The following is a 19,802-nucleotide window of genomic DNA, read 5'->3' as shown; positions in this document are numbered from 1 at the left end:
AGCTTCTCTGACAGCTGGTGCTTAAAGCTAGTGAGGGAGATAAGTGTTTCCAGTTTAAGAGATCTTTGTAGTTCGTTCCAGTCATTGGCAGCAGAGAACTGGAAGGAGAGGTGGCCAAAGGAAGAATTGGTTTTGGGGGTGACCAGAGAGAAATACCTGCTGGGGCGCGTGCTACACGTGGGTGCTGCTATGGTGACCAGCAAGCTGAGATAAGGGGGTAAAGTTTACCTAGCATGGTCATGAAAATGACCTGGAGCCAGTGGGTTTGGCGACGAGTATGAAGCGAGGGCCAGCCAACAAGAGCGTACAAGTCACAGTGGTGGGTAGTATATGGTGCTTTGATGACAAAACAGATGGCACTGTGATAGACTGCATCTAATTTATTGAGTAGGGTATTTTGTAAATGACATCGCAGAAGTCGAGGATTGGTAGGATGGTCAGTTTTTTGGCAGCATGAGTGAAGAATGCTTTGTTGCAAAATAGGAAGCCAATTCTAGATTTAACTTTGGATTAGAGATGTTTGATGTGAGTCTGGAAGGAGAGTTTACAGTATAACCAGACACCTAGATATTTGTAGTTGTCAACATTTTCTAAGTCAGAGCCGTCCAGAGTATTGATGTTGGACAGGCGGGCATGTGCAGGCTGCGATCGGTTGAAGAGCATGCATTTAGTTTTACTTGTATTCAAGAGCAATTGGAGGCCACGGAAGGCGAGTTGTATGGCATTGAAGCTCGCCTGGAGGGTTGTTAACACAGTACATACATATATTTCCACACATATACACATCTACACATATACACACACAAATATATACACACACACACAAATATATATACACACACACACAAATACAGTGCCTTGCGAAAGTATTCGGCCCCCTTGAACTTTGCGACCTTTTGCTACATTTCAGGCTTCAAACATAAAGATATAAAACTGTATTTTTTTGTGAAGAATCAACAACAAGTGGGACACAATCATGAAGTGGAACGACATTTATTGGATATTTCAAACTTTTTTAACAAATCAAAAACTGAAAAATTGGGCGTGCAAAATTATTCAGCCCCTTTACTTTTAGTGCAGCAAACTCTCTCCAGAAGTTCAGTGAGGATCTCTGAATGATCCAATGTTGACCTAAATGACTAATGATGATAAATACAATCCACCTGTGTGTAATCAAGTCTCTGTATAAATGCACCTGCACTGTGATAGTCTCAGAGGTCCGTTAAAAGTGCAGAGAGCATCATGAAGAACAAGGAACACACCAGGCAGATCCGAGATACTGTTGTGAAGAAGTTTAAAGACAGATTTGGATACAAAAAGATTTCCCAAGCTTTAAACATCCCAAGGAGCACTGTGCAAGCGATAATATTGAAATGGAAGGAGTATCAGACCACTGCAAATCTACCAAGACCTGGCCGTCCCTCTAAACTTTCAGCTCATACAAGGAGAATACTGATCAGAGATGCAGCCAAGAGGCCCATGATCACTCTGGATGAACTGCAGAGATCTACAGCTGAGGTGGGAGACTCTGTCCATAGGACAACAATCAGTCGTATATTGCACAAATCTGGCCTTTATGGAAGAGTGGCAAGAAGACAGACATTTCTTAAAGATATCCATAAAAAGTGTCATTTAAAGTTTGCCACAAGCCACCTGGGAGACACACCAAACATGTGGAAGAAGGTGCTCTGGTCAGATGAAACCAAAATTAAACTTTTTGGCAACAATGCAAAACGTTATGTTTGGCGTAAAAGCAACACCGCTCATCACCCTGAACGCACCACCCCCACTGTCAAACATGGTGGTGGCAGCATCATGGTTTGGGCCTAATTTTCTTCAGCAGGGACAGGGAAGATGGTTAAAATTGATAGGAAGATGGATGGAGCCAAATACAAGACCATTCTGGAAGAGAACCTGATTGAGTCTGCAAAAGACCTGAGACTGGGACGGAGATTTGTCTTCCAACAAGACAATGATCCAAAACATAAAGCAAAATCTACAATGGAATGGTTCAAAAATAAACATATATCCAGGTGTTAGAATGGCCAAGTCAAAGTCCAGACCTGAATCCAATCGAGAATCTGTGGAAAGAACTGGAAACTGCTGTTCACAAATGGTCTCCATCCAACCTCACTGAGCTTGAGCTGTTTTGCAAGGAGGAATGGTAAAAAATGTCAGTCTCTCGATGTGCAAAACTGATAGAGACATACCCCAAGCGACTTACAGCTGTAATCGCAGCAAAAGGTGGCGCTACAAAGTATTAACTTAAGGGGGCTGAATAATTTTGCACTCCCAATTTTTCAGTTTTTGATTTGTTAAAAAAGTTTGAAATATCCAATAAATGTCGTTGCACTTCATGATTCTGTCCCACTTGTTGTTGATTCTTCACAAAAAAATACAGTTTTATATCTTTATGTTTAAAGCCTGAAATGTGGCAAAAGGTCGCAAAGTTCAAGGGGGCCGAATACTTTCGCAAGGCACTGTATATACACACATATACATACACACACACACACACAGTTGAAGTCGGAAGTTTACATACACTTACGTTGGAGTCATAAAAACTAGTTTTTCAACCACTCCACAAATTTCTTGTTAAAAAACTATGGTTTTGGCAAGTCGGTCAGGACATCTACTTTGTGCATGACGCAAGTAATTTTTCCAACAATTGTTTACAGACAGATTATTTCACTTATAATTAACTGTATCACAATTCCAGTGGGTCAGAAGTTTACATACACTAAGTTGACTGTGCCTTTAAACAGCTTGGAAAATTCCAGAAAAAAATGATGTCGTGGCTTTAGAGGATTCTGTTAAGCTAATTGACATCCTTTGAGTCAATTGGAGGTGTATCTGTGGATGTACTTCAAGGCCTACCTTCAAACTCAGTGCCTCTTTTGCTTCACATCATGGGAAAATCAAAAGAAATCAGCCAAGACCTCAGAAAAAAAATTGCAGACCTCCACAAGTCTGGTTCATCCTTGGGAGCAATTTAAAAACGCCTGAAGGTACCGCGTTCATCTGTACAAACAATAGTACGCAACCGGCATACTGCTCAGGAAGGAGATGTGTACTGTCTCCTAGAGATGAACGTACTTTGGTGCGAAAAGTGCAAATCAATCCCAGATCAACAGCAAAAGACCTTGTGAAGATGCTGGAAGAAACAGGTACAAAAGTATCTATAGCCACAGTAAAATTAGTCCTATGTAGACATAACCTGAAAGGCCGCTCAGCAAGGAAGAAGCCACTGCTCCAAAATCGTAAAAAAGACAGAATTACGGTTTGCCACTGCACATGGGGACAAAGATCTTACTTTTTGGAGAAATGTCCTCTGGTCTGATGAAACAAAAATAGAACTGTTTGGCCACAATGACCATTGTTATGTTTGGAGGAAAAAGGGGGAGGCTTGCAAGCCGAAGAACACCATCCCAACCGTGAAGCACGGGTGTGGCGGCATCATGTTGTGAGGGTGCTTTGCTGCAGGAGGGACTGGTGCACTTCATGAAATAGATGGCTTCATGAGAAGGAAAATTATGTGGATATATTGAAGCAACATCTCAAGACATTAGTCAGGATGTTAAAGCTTGGTCGCAAATGTGTCTTCCAAATAGACAATGACTCCAAGCATACTTCCAAAGTTGGGTCATAATGGCTTAAGGACAACAAAGTCAATGTATTGGAGTGGCCATCACAAAGCCCTGACCTCAATCCCATAGACAATTTGTGGGCAGAACTGAAAAGCATGTGGGAGCAAGGAGGCCTACAACCTGACTCAGTTAAACAAGCCCTGTCAGGAGGAGTGGGCCAAAATTCACCCAACTTATTGTGGGAAAGTTGTGGAAGGCTACCCGAAACATTTTACCCAAGTTAAACAATTTAAAGGCAATCCTACCAAATACTAATTGAGTGTATGTAAACTTCTGACCCACTGGGAATGTGATGAAAGAAATAAAAGCTGAAATAAATAGCAGTGATCCTAACTGACCTAAGACAGGGAATTCTTTACTAGGTTTAAATGTCAGGATTTGTGAAAAACTGACTTTAAATGTATTTGGCTTAGGTGTATGTAAAATTCTGACTTCAACTGTACATACATATATATTAGTGCATTCGGAAAGTATTCAGACCCCTTCAGCTTTTCCACATTTTGCTTTTCTCTTCAATCTACACACAATACCCCATAATGACAAAGCAAAAACAGGTTCGTGGAAATTATTCCCCCCACCCCAAAAAAAATAAATCTTGCATATACATAAGTACATAAGCTTTTTTTACTCAGTACATTGTTGAAGCACCATTGGCAGCGATTACAGCCTTGTGTCGTCTAAGGTATGACGCTACAAGCTTGACACTACTGTATTTGGGGAGTTTCTCACATTCTTCTCTGCAGATCCTCTCAAGCTCTGTCAGGTTGGATGGGTAGTGTCGCTTGCACAGCTATTTTCAGGTCTCTCCAGAGATGTTAGATCAGGTTGAAGTCTGGGCTCTGGCTGGGCCACTCACGGACATTTAGACTTGTCCCCAAGCTACTCCTGTGTTGTCTTGGCTGTGTGCTTAGGGTCGTTGTCCTGTTGGAAGGTGAACCTTCTCCCCAGTCTGAGTCCTGAGCAGGTTTTCAAGGATCTCTCCGTACTTTGCTCCATTCATCTTTCCCTCGACCCTGATTCGTCTCCCAGTCCCTGCCACTGAAAAACATCCCCACAGCATGATGCTGCCACCACCATGTTTCACCGTTATTGGGATGTTATTGGCCAGGTGATGATCGGTGCCTGGTTTCCTTCAGACGTGACACTTGGCATTCAGGACAAAGGGTTCAATATTGGTTTCATCAGACCAGATAATCTTTTTTCTCTTGGTCTGAGTCCTTTAGGTGCCTTTTGGCAAACTCCAAGTTGGCTGTCATGTGCCTTTTACTGAGGAGTGGTTTCCGTCTGGCCACTCTACCATAAAGGCCTGATTGGTAGAGTGTTGCAAAAATGGGAGAACCTTCCCGAAGGACAACTATCTCCACAGAGGAACTCTGGAGCTCGGTTACAGTGAATCGCACTATTGTTTTTGGTCACCTCCCTGACCAAGGCCTTGTCCCCCGATTGCTCAGTTTGGCAGTGCAGCCAGCTTTAGGAAGTGTCTTGGTGGTTCCAAACTTCTTCCATTTAAGAATGATGATGGCCACTGTGGGGACCATCAAATGCTGTACACATTTTTTTGGTACCCTTCCCCAGATTTGTGCCTTGACACAATCCTGTCTCGGAGCTCTATGAACAATTCCTTAGACCTCATGGCTTGGTTTTGCTCTGAAATGCACGGTCAACTGTGGGACCTTATGCAAACAGATGTTTCCCTTCCAAACCATGTCCAATCAATTGAATTTACCACAGGTGGACTCCAATCAAGTTGTAGAAACATCTCAAGGATGATCAATGGAAACAGGATACACCAGAGCTCAATTTCGAGTCTCATAGGATAGGGTCTGAATACTTATGTAAATAAGGTATCTGTTGTTTTTTTTTAAATACATTTGCAAAATTTTCATTTTGTCATGATGGGGTATTGTTGTGTAGATTGATGAGGAGTATTATTTTTATTTAAATCAATTTTAAGGCAAAATGTGGAAAAAGTGAAGGGGTCTGAATACTTTCCCAATGCACTGTATATTCCGTCATCCCCCCCGCATGCACGGACACACACACCTCAGCCTCTCCATATCCCATGGTCCTCTCCAGCTTCAAGGCAGCTCTCCTCAACTTCTTATGGAGCTGGTTCCCTTTGGGGACAACCACTGTCTTCAGCGACCTCTGTCAATGGACACACGGGCACAAACACGTTACTCAAGCAGGCTACATGACCACACAACACACACATTACACAGGCAGACCACACACACACACTTTAATGTTGACACTCATGCACAGTAACATAAGTCAATATATTGTATTTACTCGCACCACATGGGTCATTCCAACTCAAAAGTACAAGAAAGAGGATTGACAACCACCATCTCAGGTTGCTCTGAAATTGTTTCTGTAGTTAGAAACCGATAAGATTCCTGCAACATTTTGAAATATAATGCTCTCGATTGTGCATCTGTAGAAGTTTGTGAGTGCTTTTGGTGACAAGCCGAATTTCTTCAGCCTCCTGAGGTTGAAGAGGCGCTGCTGCGCCTTCTTCACGATGCTGTCTGTGTGGGAGGACCAATTCAGTTTGTCTGTGATGTGTATGCCGAGGAACTTAACTTACTACCCTCTCCACTACTGTTCCATCGATGTGGGTAAGGGGGTGTTCCCTCTGCTGTTTCCTGAAGTCCACAATCATCTCCTTAGTTTTGTTGACGTTGAGTGTAAGGTTATTTTCCTACCACACTCCGAGGGACCTCACCTCCTCCCTGTAGGCCGTCTCGTCGTTGTTGGTAATCAAGCCTACCACTGTTGTGTCGTCCGCAAACTTGATGATTGAGTTGGAGGCGTGCGTGGCCACGCAGTCGTGGGTGAACAGGGAGTACAGGAGAGGGCTCAGAACGCACCCTTGTTGGGCCCCAGTGTTGAGGATCAGCGGGGTGGAGATGTTGTTGCCTACCCTCACCACCTGGGGGCGGCCCGTCAGGAAGTCCAGTACCCAGTTGCACAGGGCGGGGTCAAGACCCAGGGTCTCGAGCTTGATGACGAGCTTGGAGGGTACTATGGTGTTAAATGCCGAGCTGTAGTCGATGAACAGCATTCTCGCATAGGTATTCCTCTTGTCCAGATGGGTTAGGGCAATGTGCAGTGAGGTTGAGATTGCATCGTCTGTGGACCTATTTGAGCGGTAAACAGATTGGAGTGGGTCTAGGGTGTCAGGTAGGGTGGAGGTGATATGGTCCTTGACTAGTCTCTCAAAGCACTCCATGATGACAGAAGTGAGTGCTACGGGGCGGTAGTCGTTTAGCTCAGTTACCTTAGCTTTCTGGGGAACAGGAACAATGGTGGCCCTCTTGAAGCATGTGGGAACAGCAGACTGGGATAGGGATTGATTGAATATGTCCGTAAACACACCAGGCAGTCTGCGCATGCTCTGAGGGCGCGGCTGGGGATGCCGTCTGGGCCTGCAGCCTTGCGAGGGTTAACATGTTTAAATGTTTTACTCACCTTGGCCGCAGTGAATGAGAGACTGCATGTTTTGGTTGCAGGCCGTGTCAGTGGCACTGTATTGTCCTCAAAGCGGGCAAAAAAGTTATTTAGTCTGCCTGGGAGCAAGACATCCTGGTCCGTGACAGTGCTGGTTTTCTTTTTGTAATCTGTGATTGACTGTAGACCCTGCCACATACCTCTTGTGTCTGAGCCGTTGAATTGAGATTCTACTTTGTCTCTATACTGACGCTTAGCTTGTTTGATTGCCTTGCAGAGGGAGTAGCTACACTGTTTGTATTCGGTCATGTTTCCGGTCACCTTGCCCTGATTAAAAGCAGTGGTTCGCGCTTTCAGTTTCACGCGAATGCTGCTATCAATCCACGGTTTCTGGTTTGGGAATGTTTTAATCGTTGCTATGGGAACGACATCTTCAACGCACGTTCTAATGAACTCGCACACCGAATCAGCGTATTCATCAATGCTGTTGTCTGACGCAATACAAAACATATCCCAGTCCACGTGATGGAAGCAGTCTTGGAGTGTGGAATCAGATTGGTCGGACCAGCGTTGAACAGACCTCAGCGTGGGAGCTTCTTGTTTTAGTTTCTGTCTGTAGGCAGGGATCAACAAAATGGAGTCGTGGTCAGCTTTTCCGAAAGGAGGGCGGGGCAGGGCCTTATATGCGTCGCGGAAGTTAGAATAGCAATGATCCAAGGTTTTGCCAGCCCTGGTTGCGCAATCGATATGCTGATACAATTTAGGGAGTCTTGTTTTCAGATTAGCCTTAATAAAATCTCCAGCTACAATGAATGCAGCCTCAGGATGTATGGATTCCAGTTTGCAACGAGTCAAATAAAGTTTGTTCAGAGCCATCGATGTGTCTGCTTGGGGGGGAATATATACGGCTGTGATTATAATCGAAGAGAATTCCCTTAGTAGATAATGCGGTCGACATTTGATTGTGAGGAATTCTAAATCAGGTGAACAGAAGGACTTGAGTTCCTGTATGTTTTTGTGACCACACCACGTCTCGTTAGCCATAAGGCATATGCCCCCGCCCCTCTTCTTACCAGAAAGATGTTTGTTTCCGTCGGCGCGATGCGTGGAGAAACCAGCTGGCTGCACCGACTCTGATAGCGTCTCTCCAGTGAGCCATGTTTCCATGAAGCAAAGAACGTTACAGTCCCTGATGTCCCTCTGGAATGCTACCCTTGCTCGGATTTCATCAACCTTGTTGTCAAGAGACGGGACATTGGCGAGAAGTATACCAGGGAGTGGTGCACGATGTGCCCGTCTCCGGAGTCTGACCAGAAGACCGCTTCGTTTCCCTCTTTTACGAAGTCGTTTTTTTGGGTCGCCGGCTGGGATCCATTCCGTTGTCCTGGGTGTAAGGCAGAACACAGGATCCGCTTCGCGAAAGTCATATTCTTGGTCGTACTGATGGTGAGTTTACTCTGCTCTTATATTCAGTAGTTCTTCTCGACTGTATGTAATGAAACCTAAGATGACCTGGGGTACTAATGTAAGAAATAACACGTAAAAAAAACAAAAAACTGCATAGTTTCCTAGGAACGCGAAGCGAGGCGGCCTTTTCTGTCAGCGCGACTAGTCACCTGGGCCTGGTTTTCCCCTCATAATTTCCCTTAAAGTTTCCTTAAAGTTAAGTCAGTTGCACAAATCGTTTGATGTTGAATTTCCCCCTTAAATTAAGTGAAAGGTTAAGGGGGGCATAACATCCCTTAACTGCTTCATTTAGTATGGATATCAATGTAAACAGCATTTGTGAAGGTGAATGTGTCATTCACCCTATTCCAACAAAACTACTGAAAGAGATACTTCCTGTGCTTGGCCCTCCTATGTTGAACATAATAAATGGCTCCCTATCCACCAGATGTGTACCAAACTCACTAAAAGTGGCAGAAATAAAGCCTCTCTTGAAAAAGCCAAACCTTGAACACGAAAATATAAGAAACTAAAATCGGCCTATTTTGAATCTCCCATTTCTCTCCAAACTCTTAGAAAAGCTGTTGCGCAGCAACTCACTGCCTTCCTGAAGACAAACAATATATACGAAACGCTTCAGGCTCGTTTGAGACCCCATCACAGCACTGAGACTGCACTTGTGAAGGTGGTAAATAACTTTTTAATGGTGTCAGACCGAGGCTCTTTATCTGTCGTCATGCTCCTAGACCTTAGTGCTGCTTTTGATATCATCGATCATCACATTCTTTTGGAGATTGGAAACCCAAATTGGTCTCCACGGACAAGTTCTGGTCTGGTTTAGATCTTATCTGTCGGAAAGATATCAGTTTGTTTAAGTAGATGGTTTGTCCTCCGACAAATCAACTGTAAATTTCGGTGATCCTCAAGGCTCCATTTTAGGATCACTATTTGTTTCGCTTTTTATTTTACCTCTTGGTGATGTCCTTCAGAAACAGAACGTTAACTTTCACTGCGGACGACACAGCTGTACATTTCGATGAAACATGGTGAAGCCCCAAAATTGCCCTTCCTGGAAACCTGTGTTTCAAACATAAGGAAGTGGATGGCGACAAATGTTCTAACTTTAAACAGACAAAACAGAGATGCTTGTTCTATAGTTCCCAAGAAACAAAGAAATATTCTGTTGAATCTTGATGGTTGTACAGTCATCTCAAAAAAACTGAAGGACCTCGGCGTTACTCTGGACCCTGATCTCTCTTTTGACGAACATATCAAGACTGTTTCGAGGACAGCTTTTTTCCATCTACGTAACATTGCAAAAATTTGAAACTTTCTCTCCAAAAATTGATAAAAAAATAATACATGCTTTTGTCACTTCTACATTAGACTACCTAAGTGCTCTACTTTCCGGCTACCCAGATAAAGCACGAAATAAACTTCAGTTAGTGATAAACACGGCTGCTAGAATCTTGACAAGAACCCTAAAGTTTGATCATATTACTCCAGTGCTAGCCTCTCTACACTGGTTTCCTGTTAAGGCAAGGGCTGATTTCAATGTTTTACTGCTAACCTACGAAGCATTACATGGGCTTGTGCTTACCTATCTTTCCGATTTGGTCCTGCCGTACATACCTACACGTACTCTACGGTCACAAGACGCAGGCCTCCTTACTGTCCATAGAATTTCTAAGCAAACAGCTGGAGGCAGGGCTTTCTCCTATAGAGCTCCATTTTTATGGAATGGTCTGCCTATCCATGTGAGAGAAGCAGACTCGTTCTCGACATTTAAGTCTTTATTGAAGACTCATCTCTTCAGTAGGTCCTATTATTGAGTGTAGTCTGGTCCAGGAGTGTGAAGGTGAACGGAAAGGCACTGGAGCAACAAACCGCCCTTGCTGTCTCTGACTGGCCGGTTGCCCTCTCTCCACTGGGATTCTCTGCCTCAAACCCTATTACGGGGGCTGAGTCACTGGCTTACTAGTGCTCTTCCATGCCGTCCCTAGGAGGGGTGCGTCACTTGAGTGGGTTGAGTCACTGACGTGGTGTTCCTGTCTGGTTTTGCGCCCCCTCAGGCTCGTGCGGTGGAGGAGATCTTCATGGACTATACTCAGCCTTGTCTCAGGGTAGTAAGTTGGTGGTCTGTTAATATCCCTCTAGTGGTGTGGGGGCTGAGCTTTGGCAAAGTGGGGTAGGGTTATATCCTGCCTGTATGGCCCTGCCTGGGGGTATCGTCGGACGGGGCCACTGTCTCGACCCTTCCTGTCTCAGCCTCCAGTATTTATGCTGCAATAGTTTGTGTCAGGGGGCTAGGGTCAGTCTATTATATCTGCAGTATTTCTCCTGTCTTATCCAGTGTCCTGTGTGAATTTAAGTTCTCTCTCTCAAGACAGCAGGTGTGGTAGAGATACTCTGAATGATTGGCTATGAAAAGCCAAGTGACATTTACTCCTGAGATGCTGACCTGTTGCACCCTCTACAACCACTGTAATTACATGAACATTTGAACATCTTGGCCATGTTCTGTTATAATCTCCACCCAGCCCAGCCAGAAGAGGACTGGCCACCCCTCATAGCCTGGTTCCTCTCAAGGTTTCTTCCTAGGGAGTTTTTCCGAGCAACCGTGCTTCTACACCGGCATTGCTTGCTGTTTGGGGTTTTAGGCTGATGTAAGAAGGGCTTTATAAATACATTGATTCATCTGCTCGGGTTACAAAAGGAAAACATCAACCAGCTAGCTATTTAGGGGCGGCAGGGTAGCCTAGTGGTTAGAGCGTTGGACTAGTAACCGAAAGGTTGCAAGGTCATATCCCCGAGCTGACACGGTACAAATCTGTCGTTCTGCCCCTGAACAGGCAGTTAACCCACTGTTCCTAGGCCATCATTGAAAATAAGAATTTGTTCTTAACTGACTTGCCTAGTTAAATAAAGGTAAAATAAAAAATTTGCTAAACGATGGAAGGTGCACAATCCATGGCACAATCCTCTGCAAGAAACATGGTTTTTATCTTCTGAAGCAATTTGGTTACCCTGTCTTGATTGTAAAAGTTTTATTTTGCTATCTCACAAAATTAAAGGGATCTCTTTGATGAGACGTTTAGTAAGTGAATCAGGCCGTCTCCGTGGTAACTAGATACACTTTCTGTTATACATGCCTTCAAACTACCGTAAAGCCCCTTAACTATGCCCTTACTTAAGGAAATATTTGAGGGTCTCTAGGCTACGCCTTTGAACAATTCCCTTAGGTAAGGGAATATTATTCCTTAACTTTTAAGATGTTTTATGCAACCGGGCTCTGGTATTTATACAATCTGAGTGACTATTCACCTACTACCCGTGTTGTGTTCGAGACCAGCTAAAGCGAGACCGATTCAAGACCAAGACCAGAGCAAATTGAGTCAAGTCAAGACCAAGGAGGGGGACAAGGGGACTGAGACACAGTCAAGACCGAGACCAGAAAAATGCAAATCCAATTCAAGACCATGATAAAAGCTCAAAATGTCCAGTATTTTTGTGTTCATATTTCAACAGAACATATGGATTCTTTAGACATTCAGAATAGTGAAAACATTCTGAGGGAAAATATAGCCACTGTACAAATGATTACCAATCCAAACACCGTAGGAGGAATGGGCCTTTACACCTTCAGAGAAAGGCTCAGGATTTATAAAATAATTATAAAAATTATTTCATATTATGTGCTGATTTAATCTCTTCAGTTTTTGTTGGAAAGGAAAGAATAAAAAATAAATTATCTTTGCTGGTCTCTGGGGAGATAAAATCTAGCTTTCTAAGTCAGCCATGAGCTAGGCCATCAGATGCTAGATAGAAGGCAAAGGTTACATTTCAAATGATCAAATGGTGAGTGTAACTGAGAATTTTTTTATTGCAGATCGCCTGCTGTTAGCCATCTCTTTGAAAATAACTTGTGTGTGTGAAACATTGTTGCATTTAAACTTTAGGTCACCGGTTACTTGTGTGTTAAATGTGTTTTTTTTGCTTAGCCTATTGGCTGTGTTTTTGCATTCTTATGATTGGGACCTACTGGCTTATTATGTTAATGTGAATGGACTGCTTATCCTTTAGCATCATGCAGTGTGTGACTGTGGTCTTTCCATCAGCCCTATGCAGTGGTGTCTGGGGAATTGAGTAAACTCGAATTTTGCCAAAAATACCCCGAAAAGGCACCCTGTGTGAAAAACCTAGGTTTTTTTCACTCTCAAAATCACACCTGTGTCCACCCAGGCCCACCCATGCCTACACCTCTGATGCAAACAGCTCATGATGACCGAATTGGCTATCTCAAATAGCTTACAAACAAACACTTTGGACCCAACTTTTTCAATAGCTGGTTTGCATACCCATTGTTACCTTAATTAGCATTTACTGGTAGACAGCGTAAGCTGAAAAGTATTTCCTACCCTACCGGCTACCGAAGTCATTATTCTGTGAGCTGCTCCATGTTAAAACCAGTTGAGCTGAGTGCTCTTGCTGTCTGCAAATTATATTCCGCTGAAACTTGGCAGTGTGCAGCACCCATGTCAATAAATTTCATGTGCTTTGCAATTGTGTAGACTACATTATGGATGATTTCTCTATTATACTACATAATTGATAAGTCGTACACCTCCACTACACTACTTTGACACGCATCAGTGGGGATTAAAAAGTGAGTATACGCAATGCCCACTGAACAAAAAAAAGTGGGTATATGGCTTATACCTGCATATACCCTCAACTAGACCACTGGCCCTTTGTGTTTTACAAAAAGTGTACTCTCCTACATAAGTGCTCTGGTATTACGGTCCTTTCAGAATCACGAACCTGTCACATACTGAAGACCTATAGGTTCCCACTGTACTAACCTGTCACATACTGAAGACCTATAGGTTCACCACTGTACTAACCTGTCACATACTGAAGGCCTATAGGTTCACCACTGTACTAACCTGTCACACACTGAAGGCCTACAGGTTCACCACTGCGCAACATGTCACACACTAAAGGTCCAATAGGTTCGCCACTGCGCAAACATGTCTAGATAGATAAAGACTTACGATATGAATGGTTCAAGAAAGGAGTGTATATATTTGGCCTGGAGAAGTGGTTTATGCCCTGACTGAATGGAAGCTTATAATTTCTTCCTGAGACCAGTGAAGTGAAAAACTACGAGTCTTCACTGTCCGAGACAGAGTACAAATGTTTCCGACGAGACACTCAATATGTGGTCTCAAGACCGGACTCGAGTACTACAACGCTGCCTACTACTCTATATACTTGGATGGACTAGTCACCTGGTACTTACAGTGCATTAATAAAGTATTCAGACCACATCCCTTTCTCCAAATTTTGTTAAGTTACAGCCTAATTCTAAAATGTCTATTTTTTTTTACTCGTCAATCTACACACAATACCCCATAATGACAAAGCGATAACAGGTTTAGACATTTATGCAAATGTGTTAAAAACAAACAAATACCTTATTTACATAAGTTTTCCGACCCTTTGCTATGACACTTGAAATTGACCTCCGGTGCATCCTATTTCCATTGATCATCCTTGAGATGTTTCTACATCTTGATTGGAGTCCACCTGTGGTAAATTCAATTGATTGGACAAGATTTGGAAAGGCACACACCTGTCTACCTAAGGTCCCATAGTTGACAGTGCATGACAGACCAAAAACCAAGCTATGAGGTCGAAGGAATTGTTCGTAGAGCTCCGATACAGGATTGTGGCGAGGCACAGATCTGAGGAAGGGTACCAAAAAATGTCTGCAACATTGAATGTCCCCAAGAACACAGTGGCCTCCATCATTCTTAAATGGAAGAAGTTTGGAACAATCAAGACTCTTCCTAGAGCTGGTCACCTGGCCAAACGGCACAATCGGGGGAGAAGGACCTTGGTCAGGGAGGTGACTAAGAACCCGGTGGTCACTGTGACAGAGTTCCAGAGTTCCTCTGTGGCAATAGGAGGACCTTCTAGAAGGACAACTATCTCTACATCACTCCACCAATCAGGCATTCATGGTAGTGGCCAGATGGAAGCCACTCCTCAGTAAAAGTCACATGACAGCCCGCTTGGAGTTTGCCAAAATGCACCTAAAGTACTCTGACCATGAGAAACGAGATTCTCTGTTCTGATGAAACCAAATCTGAACTCTTTGGCTTGAATGCCAAGCATCACGTCTGGAAGAATCCAATCACCATCCCTACGGTGAAGCACAGTGGCGGCAGCATCATGCTGTGGGGATGTTTTTCAGCGGCAGGTACTGGGAGACTAGTCAGGAGAGGGACAGATGAATAGAGCCAAGTACAGAGAGATCGTTGATGAAGTCCTGAGCACTCTGGAGCAGGTTCTCAGACTGGGGTGAAAGGTTCACCTTCCAACAGGACGACAACCCTAAGCACACAGCCAAGACAACGTAGGAGTGGCTTCGGGACAAGACTCAATGTCTTTGAATGGCCCAGCCAGAGCCCGGACTTGACCCGATCGAACATCTCTGGAGAGACCTGAAAATAATAGCTGTGCAGCGACACTCCCCATTCAACCAGATAGAGCTTGAGAGGATCTGCAGAGAAGAATGTGAGCAGCTCCCCAAATACAGGTGTGCCAAGCTTGTAGTGTCCTACCCAAGAATACTTGAGGCTGTAACCACTGCCAAAAATGCATCAACAAAAGTACTGAGTAATGAGTCTCAATACTTATAGTGGCTTGTGTAAGTATTCACCCCCCTTTGGCATTTTTCCTATTTTGTTGCCTTACAACCTGGAAATAAATAGATTTTTTGGGGGGTTTGTATCATTTGATTTACACAACAAGCCTACCACTTTGACGATGCAAAATATATTTTATTGTGAAACAAACAAGAAATAAGACAAACTACAAACTAGAGCTTGCATAACTATTCACACCCCCAAAGTCAATACTTTGTAGAATTACAGCTGCAAGTCTCTTGGGGTATGTTTCTATAAGCTTGGCACATTTAGCCACTGCTCCAGCTGTTGTACAGCAATCTTTGGTAAGTCATACCACAGATTCTCAATTGGATTGAGGTCTGGGCTTTGACTAGGCCATTCCAAGACATTTACAAGTTCCTCCTTAAACCACTCAAGTGTTGCTGTACCAGTATGCTTAGGGTCATTGTCCTGCTGGAAGGTGAGCCTCCGTCCCAGTCTCAAATCACTGAAACAGGTTTTCCTCAAAAATGTCCCTGTATTTAGCACCATCATTCCTTCAATTCTGACCAGTTTCCCAGTCCCTGCCGATGACACAAATGGATGATGTTCTCGGGGTGATTAGGTGTTGGGTTTGCGCCTGATAAAATAATTAAAATGTTGAAAGATAATGATGAAATAATTCCACTCTGAAACCTTATAATTGTATGAAATTGATTCGAATCATAAAATTATTAATCTGATGTGTGTAGTTGTAGTCAGAATTAGGGTAAAACAATATGTCTGTATAGTAGAAAAACACACTGTCTGAGCAAAATTTGGTGCCGACCAGGCTAGGCTTCTGAGAGACTTGGGAGAGGACAGGGAGTACTTCTCATGGTCTCCCTAATCTCGGGGGAATGGAACTGTCGGCTGGGTAGTGATACAGTATGTCCATAGGATACCTACTGTTTGTGTGTGAAGGTATGTGCGTAAGGAGCCAGCATAAAATGGATGGTTTTGTACAACGGGGGAGAGCGCTCTCATGGATAAACATTTTGACTATCGTAGCTGGGCCTCCGTCTGTTTCATTCAACCAGAATCTTACAAACAGTTGCAGACTGAGTAGTTCAATTGAAGTGGTTTATGAACACTTTTCCTTGATGGCCAAAAAGCAACATTTTAGTCTCATCTGACCAGAGTACCTTCTTCCATATGTTTGGGGAGTCTCCCACATGCCTTTTGGTGAACACCAAATGGTTTTGCTTATTTGTTTCTTTAAGCAATGGCTTTTTTCTGGCCACTCTTCCATAAAGCCCAGCTCTGGAGTGTACAGCTTAAAGTGGTCCTATGGAGAGATACTCCAATATCCACTGTGGAGCTTTGCAGCTCCTTCAGGGTTATCTTTGGTCTCTTTGTTGCCTCTCTGATTAATGCCCTCCTTGCCTGGTCCGTGAGTTTTGATGGGTGGCCCTCTCGACATTTTGTTGTGGTGCCATATTCTTTCCATTTTTAATAATGGATTTAATGGTGCTCCTTGGGATGTTCAAAGTTTTGGATATTTTTTTATAACCCAACACTGATCTGTACTTCTCCACAACTTTGTCCCTGATCTGTTTGGAGAACTCCTTGGTCTTCATGGTGCCGCTTGCTTGGTGGTGCCCCTTGCTTAGTGGTGTTGCAGACTCTGGGGCCTTTCAGAACAGGTGTATATATACTGAGATCATGTGAAGATCATGTGACACTTAAATAAAGTCCACCTGTGTGCAACCTAACTAATTATGGGACTTCTGAAGGTAGTTGGTTGCACCAGATCTTATTTAGGGGCTTCATAGCAAAGGAGGTGAAAACATATGCATGCACCACTTTTCCGTATTTTATTTTTTAGACGTTTTTGAAACAAGTTATAGTTTTCATTTCACGTCACCAAGTTGGACTATTTTGTGTTTGTCCATTACATGAAATCCCAATAAAAATAAATGTATGATACAGATTGTAATGCAACCTAGGGATGAATAATTTTGCAAGGCACTGCATGTAAATGTAATATTTCCGTTTTTTATTTGTAATACATTTGCAAAAATGTTTTAAAAAAACATTTTTTTTTAAGTTTTTGCTTTGACATTATGGGGTAGTGTGTAGATTGATGAAGGAAAAAAACAATGTAATCACTTTTCGAATAAGGCTGCAACGTAACTAAATGTGGAAAAAGTTGAGGGGTCTAAATACTTGCCGAATGCACTGTTTATACGTTAGTGTCTAACCAACTTATACTCGGAGTGACAGTGTCATGGAAATATTCAGTCAATAATATTTCTCAAATACCAGAGCCTGTGAGTTCAAATAGACTATTACAAAGTAACAAGCCAGCTGGTCCAAAGATCAACTGATTTTCCAGCCTCGGCACACACTTTTAATCCAGTTTTCAACCTTACGTCACACACATAGTAACTCCTCTTTATGTTAATGATTCATTCCCTCTGGCATTTAGCCACCATTATCTTTTTGTATGGCAATAATTTTAGCTTGGTTTCACATTCCATTGGTGGAGTAACCATAGCAAATGATACAAGGGTAAAAATTAGGCCATAGCAATGGTACCAAAATAAAATAGACATGCACACTCCCAAGGCAGGTGCATGTCTAATGGTGCTTAAATAATACAAACCTATGCTCCTAATATATGTCTAATGAACCTCATTGGACTAGGTAATGGCTTCCCTTAGCCTAATGACTAGACACACATATAGAGCACACTTATTCTGCTTACTACTTATTCTGCTTACTACTCTAAGATGTATAATGTGCACACATGTACTGGAAAATTCCTTGTTACTTACCAGGTAGGAAAGTCGGTGGCAGTCTGTGGTTACATGGACGATGATGGCGTTCTGGAAGACTTTACACCCACACACCTGGCAGAGGTAGAGGGGGGGCTGGCCGTGACTGTGGCACTCGATGAGTGCACTCAGACCTGGGGGTGGAGGGAGAACTAACAGTGTCACCACAAGGCTTATAGATTTCATATTTATCAAGGCTTTAACCATAACGTCTAGCTCTGGGAAGAAGGTACAGGACAATCTGTCGGACAACACCTTTATAGTCAACTCAAACTCAAAGGACAGTCCAGACCAAACAGTATCAGCTAATGAGACAAGGCAAGACAAAAACCACAACTTTACAAAAATATTTAGTAGGACATCAAGTTGGAGAGTTCAAAATGTACCATCGTACAGATGTTTTTATTTGGTAATCAGGCTGACTAGCCTATATGGATGTATGCACGTAACATAACTGGCATCGTAGCATCTTTCAACAGACTGTGGGATGCAACCACTAACGAGGAACATTGTTCCGGTCTGCAGATTTTGTCACAACTTTCGTCAACTTCGGGTGGATAAATCACAATTTCATAGGTGACCGATCTTTAGAATTTCAGAAGGTGAGGGGACATTTGGCCAATAGACTTGCCCGTAACTTGCAAAGAAAATCGTTATAGTATCTGTTCTAAGCAAGTATGTTATTATTATTAGAGTTATTATTATTATTTATTTTTGTGTAATTTGTTTAGCCCCTTTTTCTCCTCAATTTTGTGACTACGATCGGCTTATTGCTGCAACTCCCAAGCAGGATAGGCACAGGCAAAGGTCGAGTCAGGCGTCCTCCGAAACATGACCTGCCAAACTGTTGTTCTTAACACCTGCTTGCTTAACCTGTAAGCCAGCTGCACCAATGTGTTTGTGGAAACACCGTTCAACTGACGACCGAAGTCAGCCTGCAGGCGCCCGGCCCCCAACAAGGAGTCGCTATAGTGCAATGAGCTAAGTAAACCCCCACGGCCAAACCATCCCCTAACCCGGACGACACTGGGCCAATTGTGCACCCCCCTATGGGACTCCCGGTCACGGCCGGTAATGACACAGCCTGGGATCGGGGAAAAAAATGATTGGATATGCTTAAAAATGACAGTATGTTAAACTCCTTTTGGCTTTCAATGTAGTAGAATTTGCAGCACACTTTTGAAGAAGAGAAGCATCTTTTCAGACCCACAGGTGATTGACAACAGCTGATATTAGATAAAAGGACAGGCTGTACCAAAATGAACTAGTGAGAAACAACACAATTGCGAATTATATGATGCATTCTCAGTATGGATAAGCCTAGTATGTTGACATTTGTTGCTTATAACAAATTAAGGTCATATAAACAATATTGCTAATTATACATGACAATGGATTCAGATATTGCTCCTACAGCATCCCATTTGTTTTTATATTTCCCTTTGTCTTATGCTGTTCAGAGAATGAAAATACATAGGATTATATGAATTTGGAGCATACGCAGTACAGTAATAAAGTCAGTTTCTGCTTTCTTGGTCTTCGCCTTAACCCAATATGGTGATTTTGAGCTTATTAGTCATTATGATTACACAATCAGTTTTGTTTGGGGCTGATGAAAAAGCAGTAATTTTGTACAAATGGTTCTGCTTTCTATGTGCGTCCTAATGGAGCAGGTGTGTTTTTGGAGCATTGCTATATCAATATGGTTTCTTGCTCGGATGTCACGACAGCTGGACATGAACAGCTAGTGTTGCCATTGTTTT

At 43.0% G+C, this 19,802-nt stretch overlaps 1 protein-coding gene across 1 annotated transcript in view; it reads right to left on the bottom strand.

Annotated features, from left to right (window-relative positions):
• LOC135553287 (uncharacterized) overlaps positions 1–19,802 on the bottom strand; it is a 93,419-nt gene that overhangs the window by 36,671 nt on the left and 36,946 nt on the right. The window contains exons 31-32 of the mRNA XM_064985454.1: positions 18,040–18,173; positions 5,691–5,795 (exon numbers count right to left, since the gene is read on the bottom strand). Of these exons, the coding sequence (XP_064841526.1) occupies positions 5,691–5,795; positions 18,040–18,173 (239 nt within the window). The remainder of the gene's footprint in view (positions 1–5,690; positions 5,796–18,039; positions 18,174–19,802) is intronic.

Source organism: Oncorhynchus masou, chromosome 13 (genome assembly GCF_036934945.1).
Source record: "Oncorhynchus masou masou isolate Uvic2021 chromosome 13, UVic_Omas_1.1, whole genome shotgun sequence".
NCBI lineage: Eukaryota > Metazoa > Chordata > Actinopteri > Salmoniformes > Salmonidae > Oncorhynchus > Oncorhynchus masou.
This window is presented reverse-complemented; position numbering and strand designations above follow the sequence as displayed.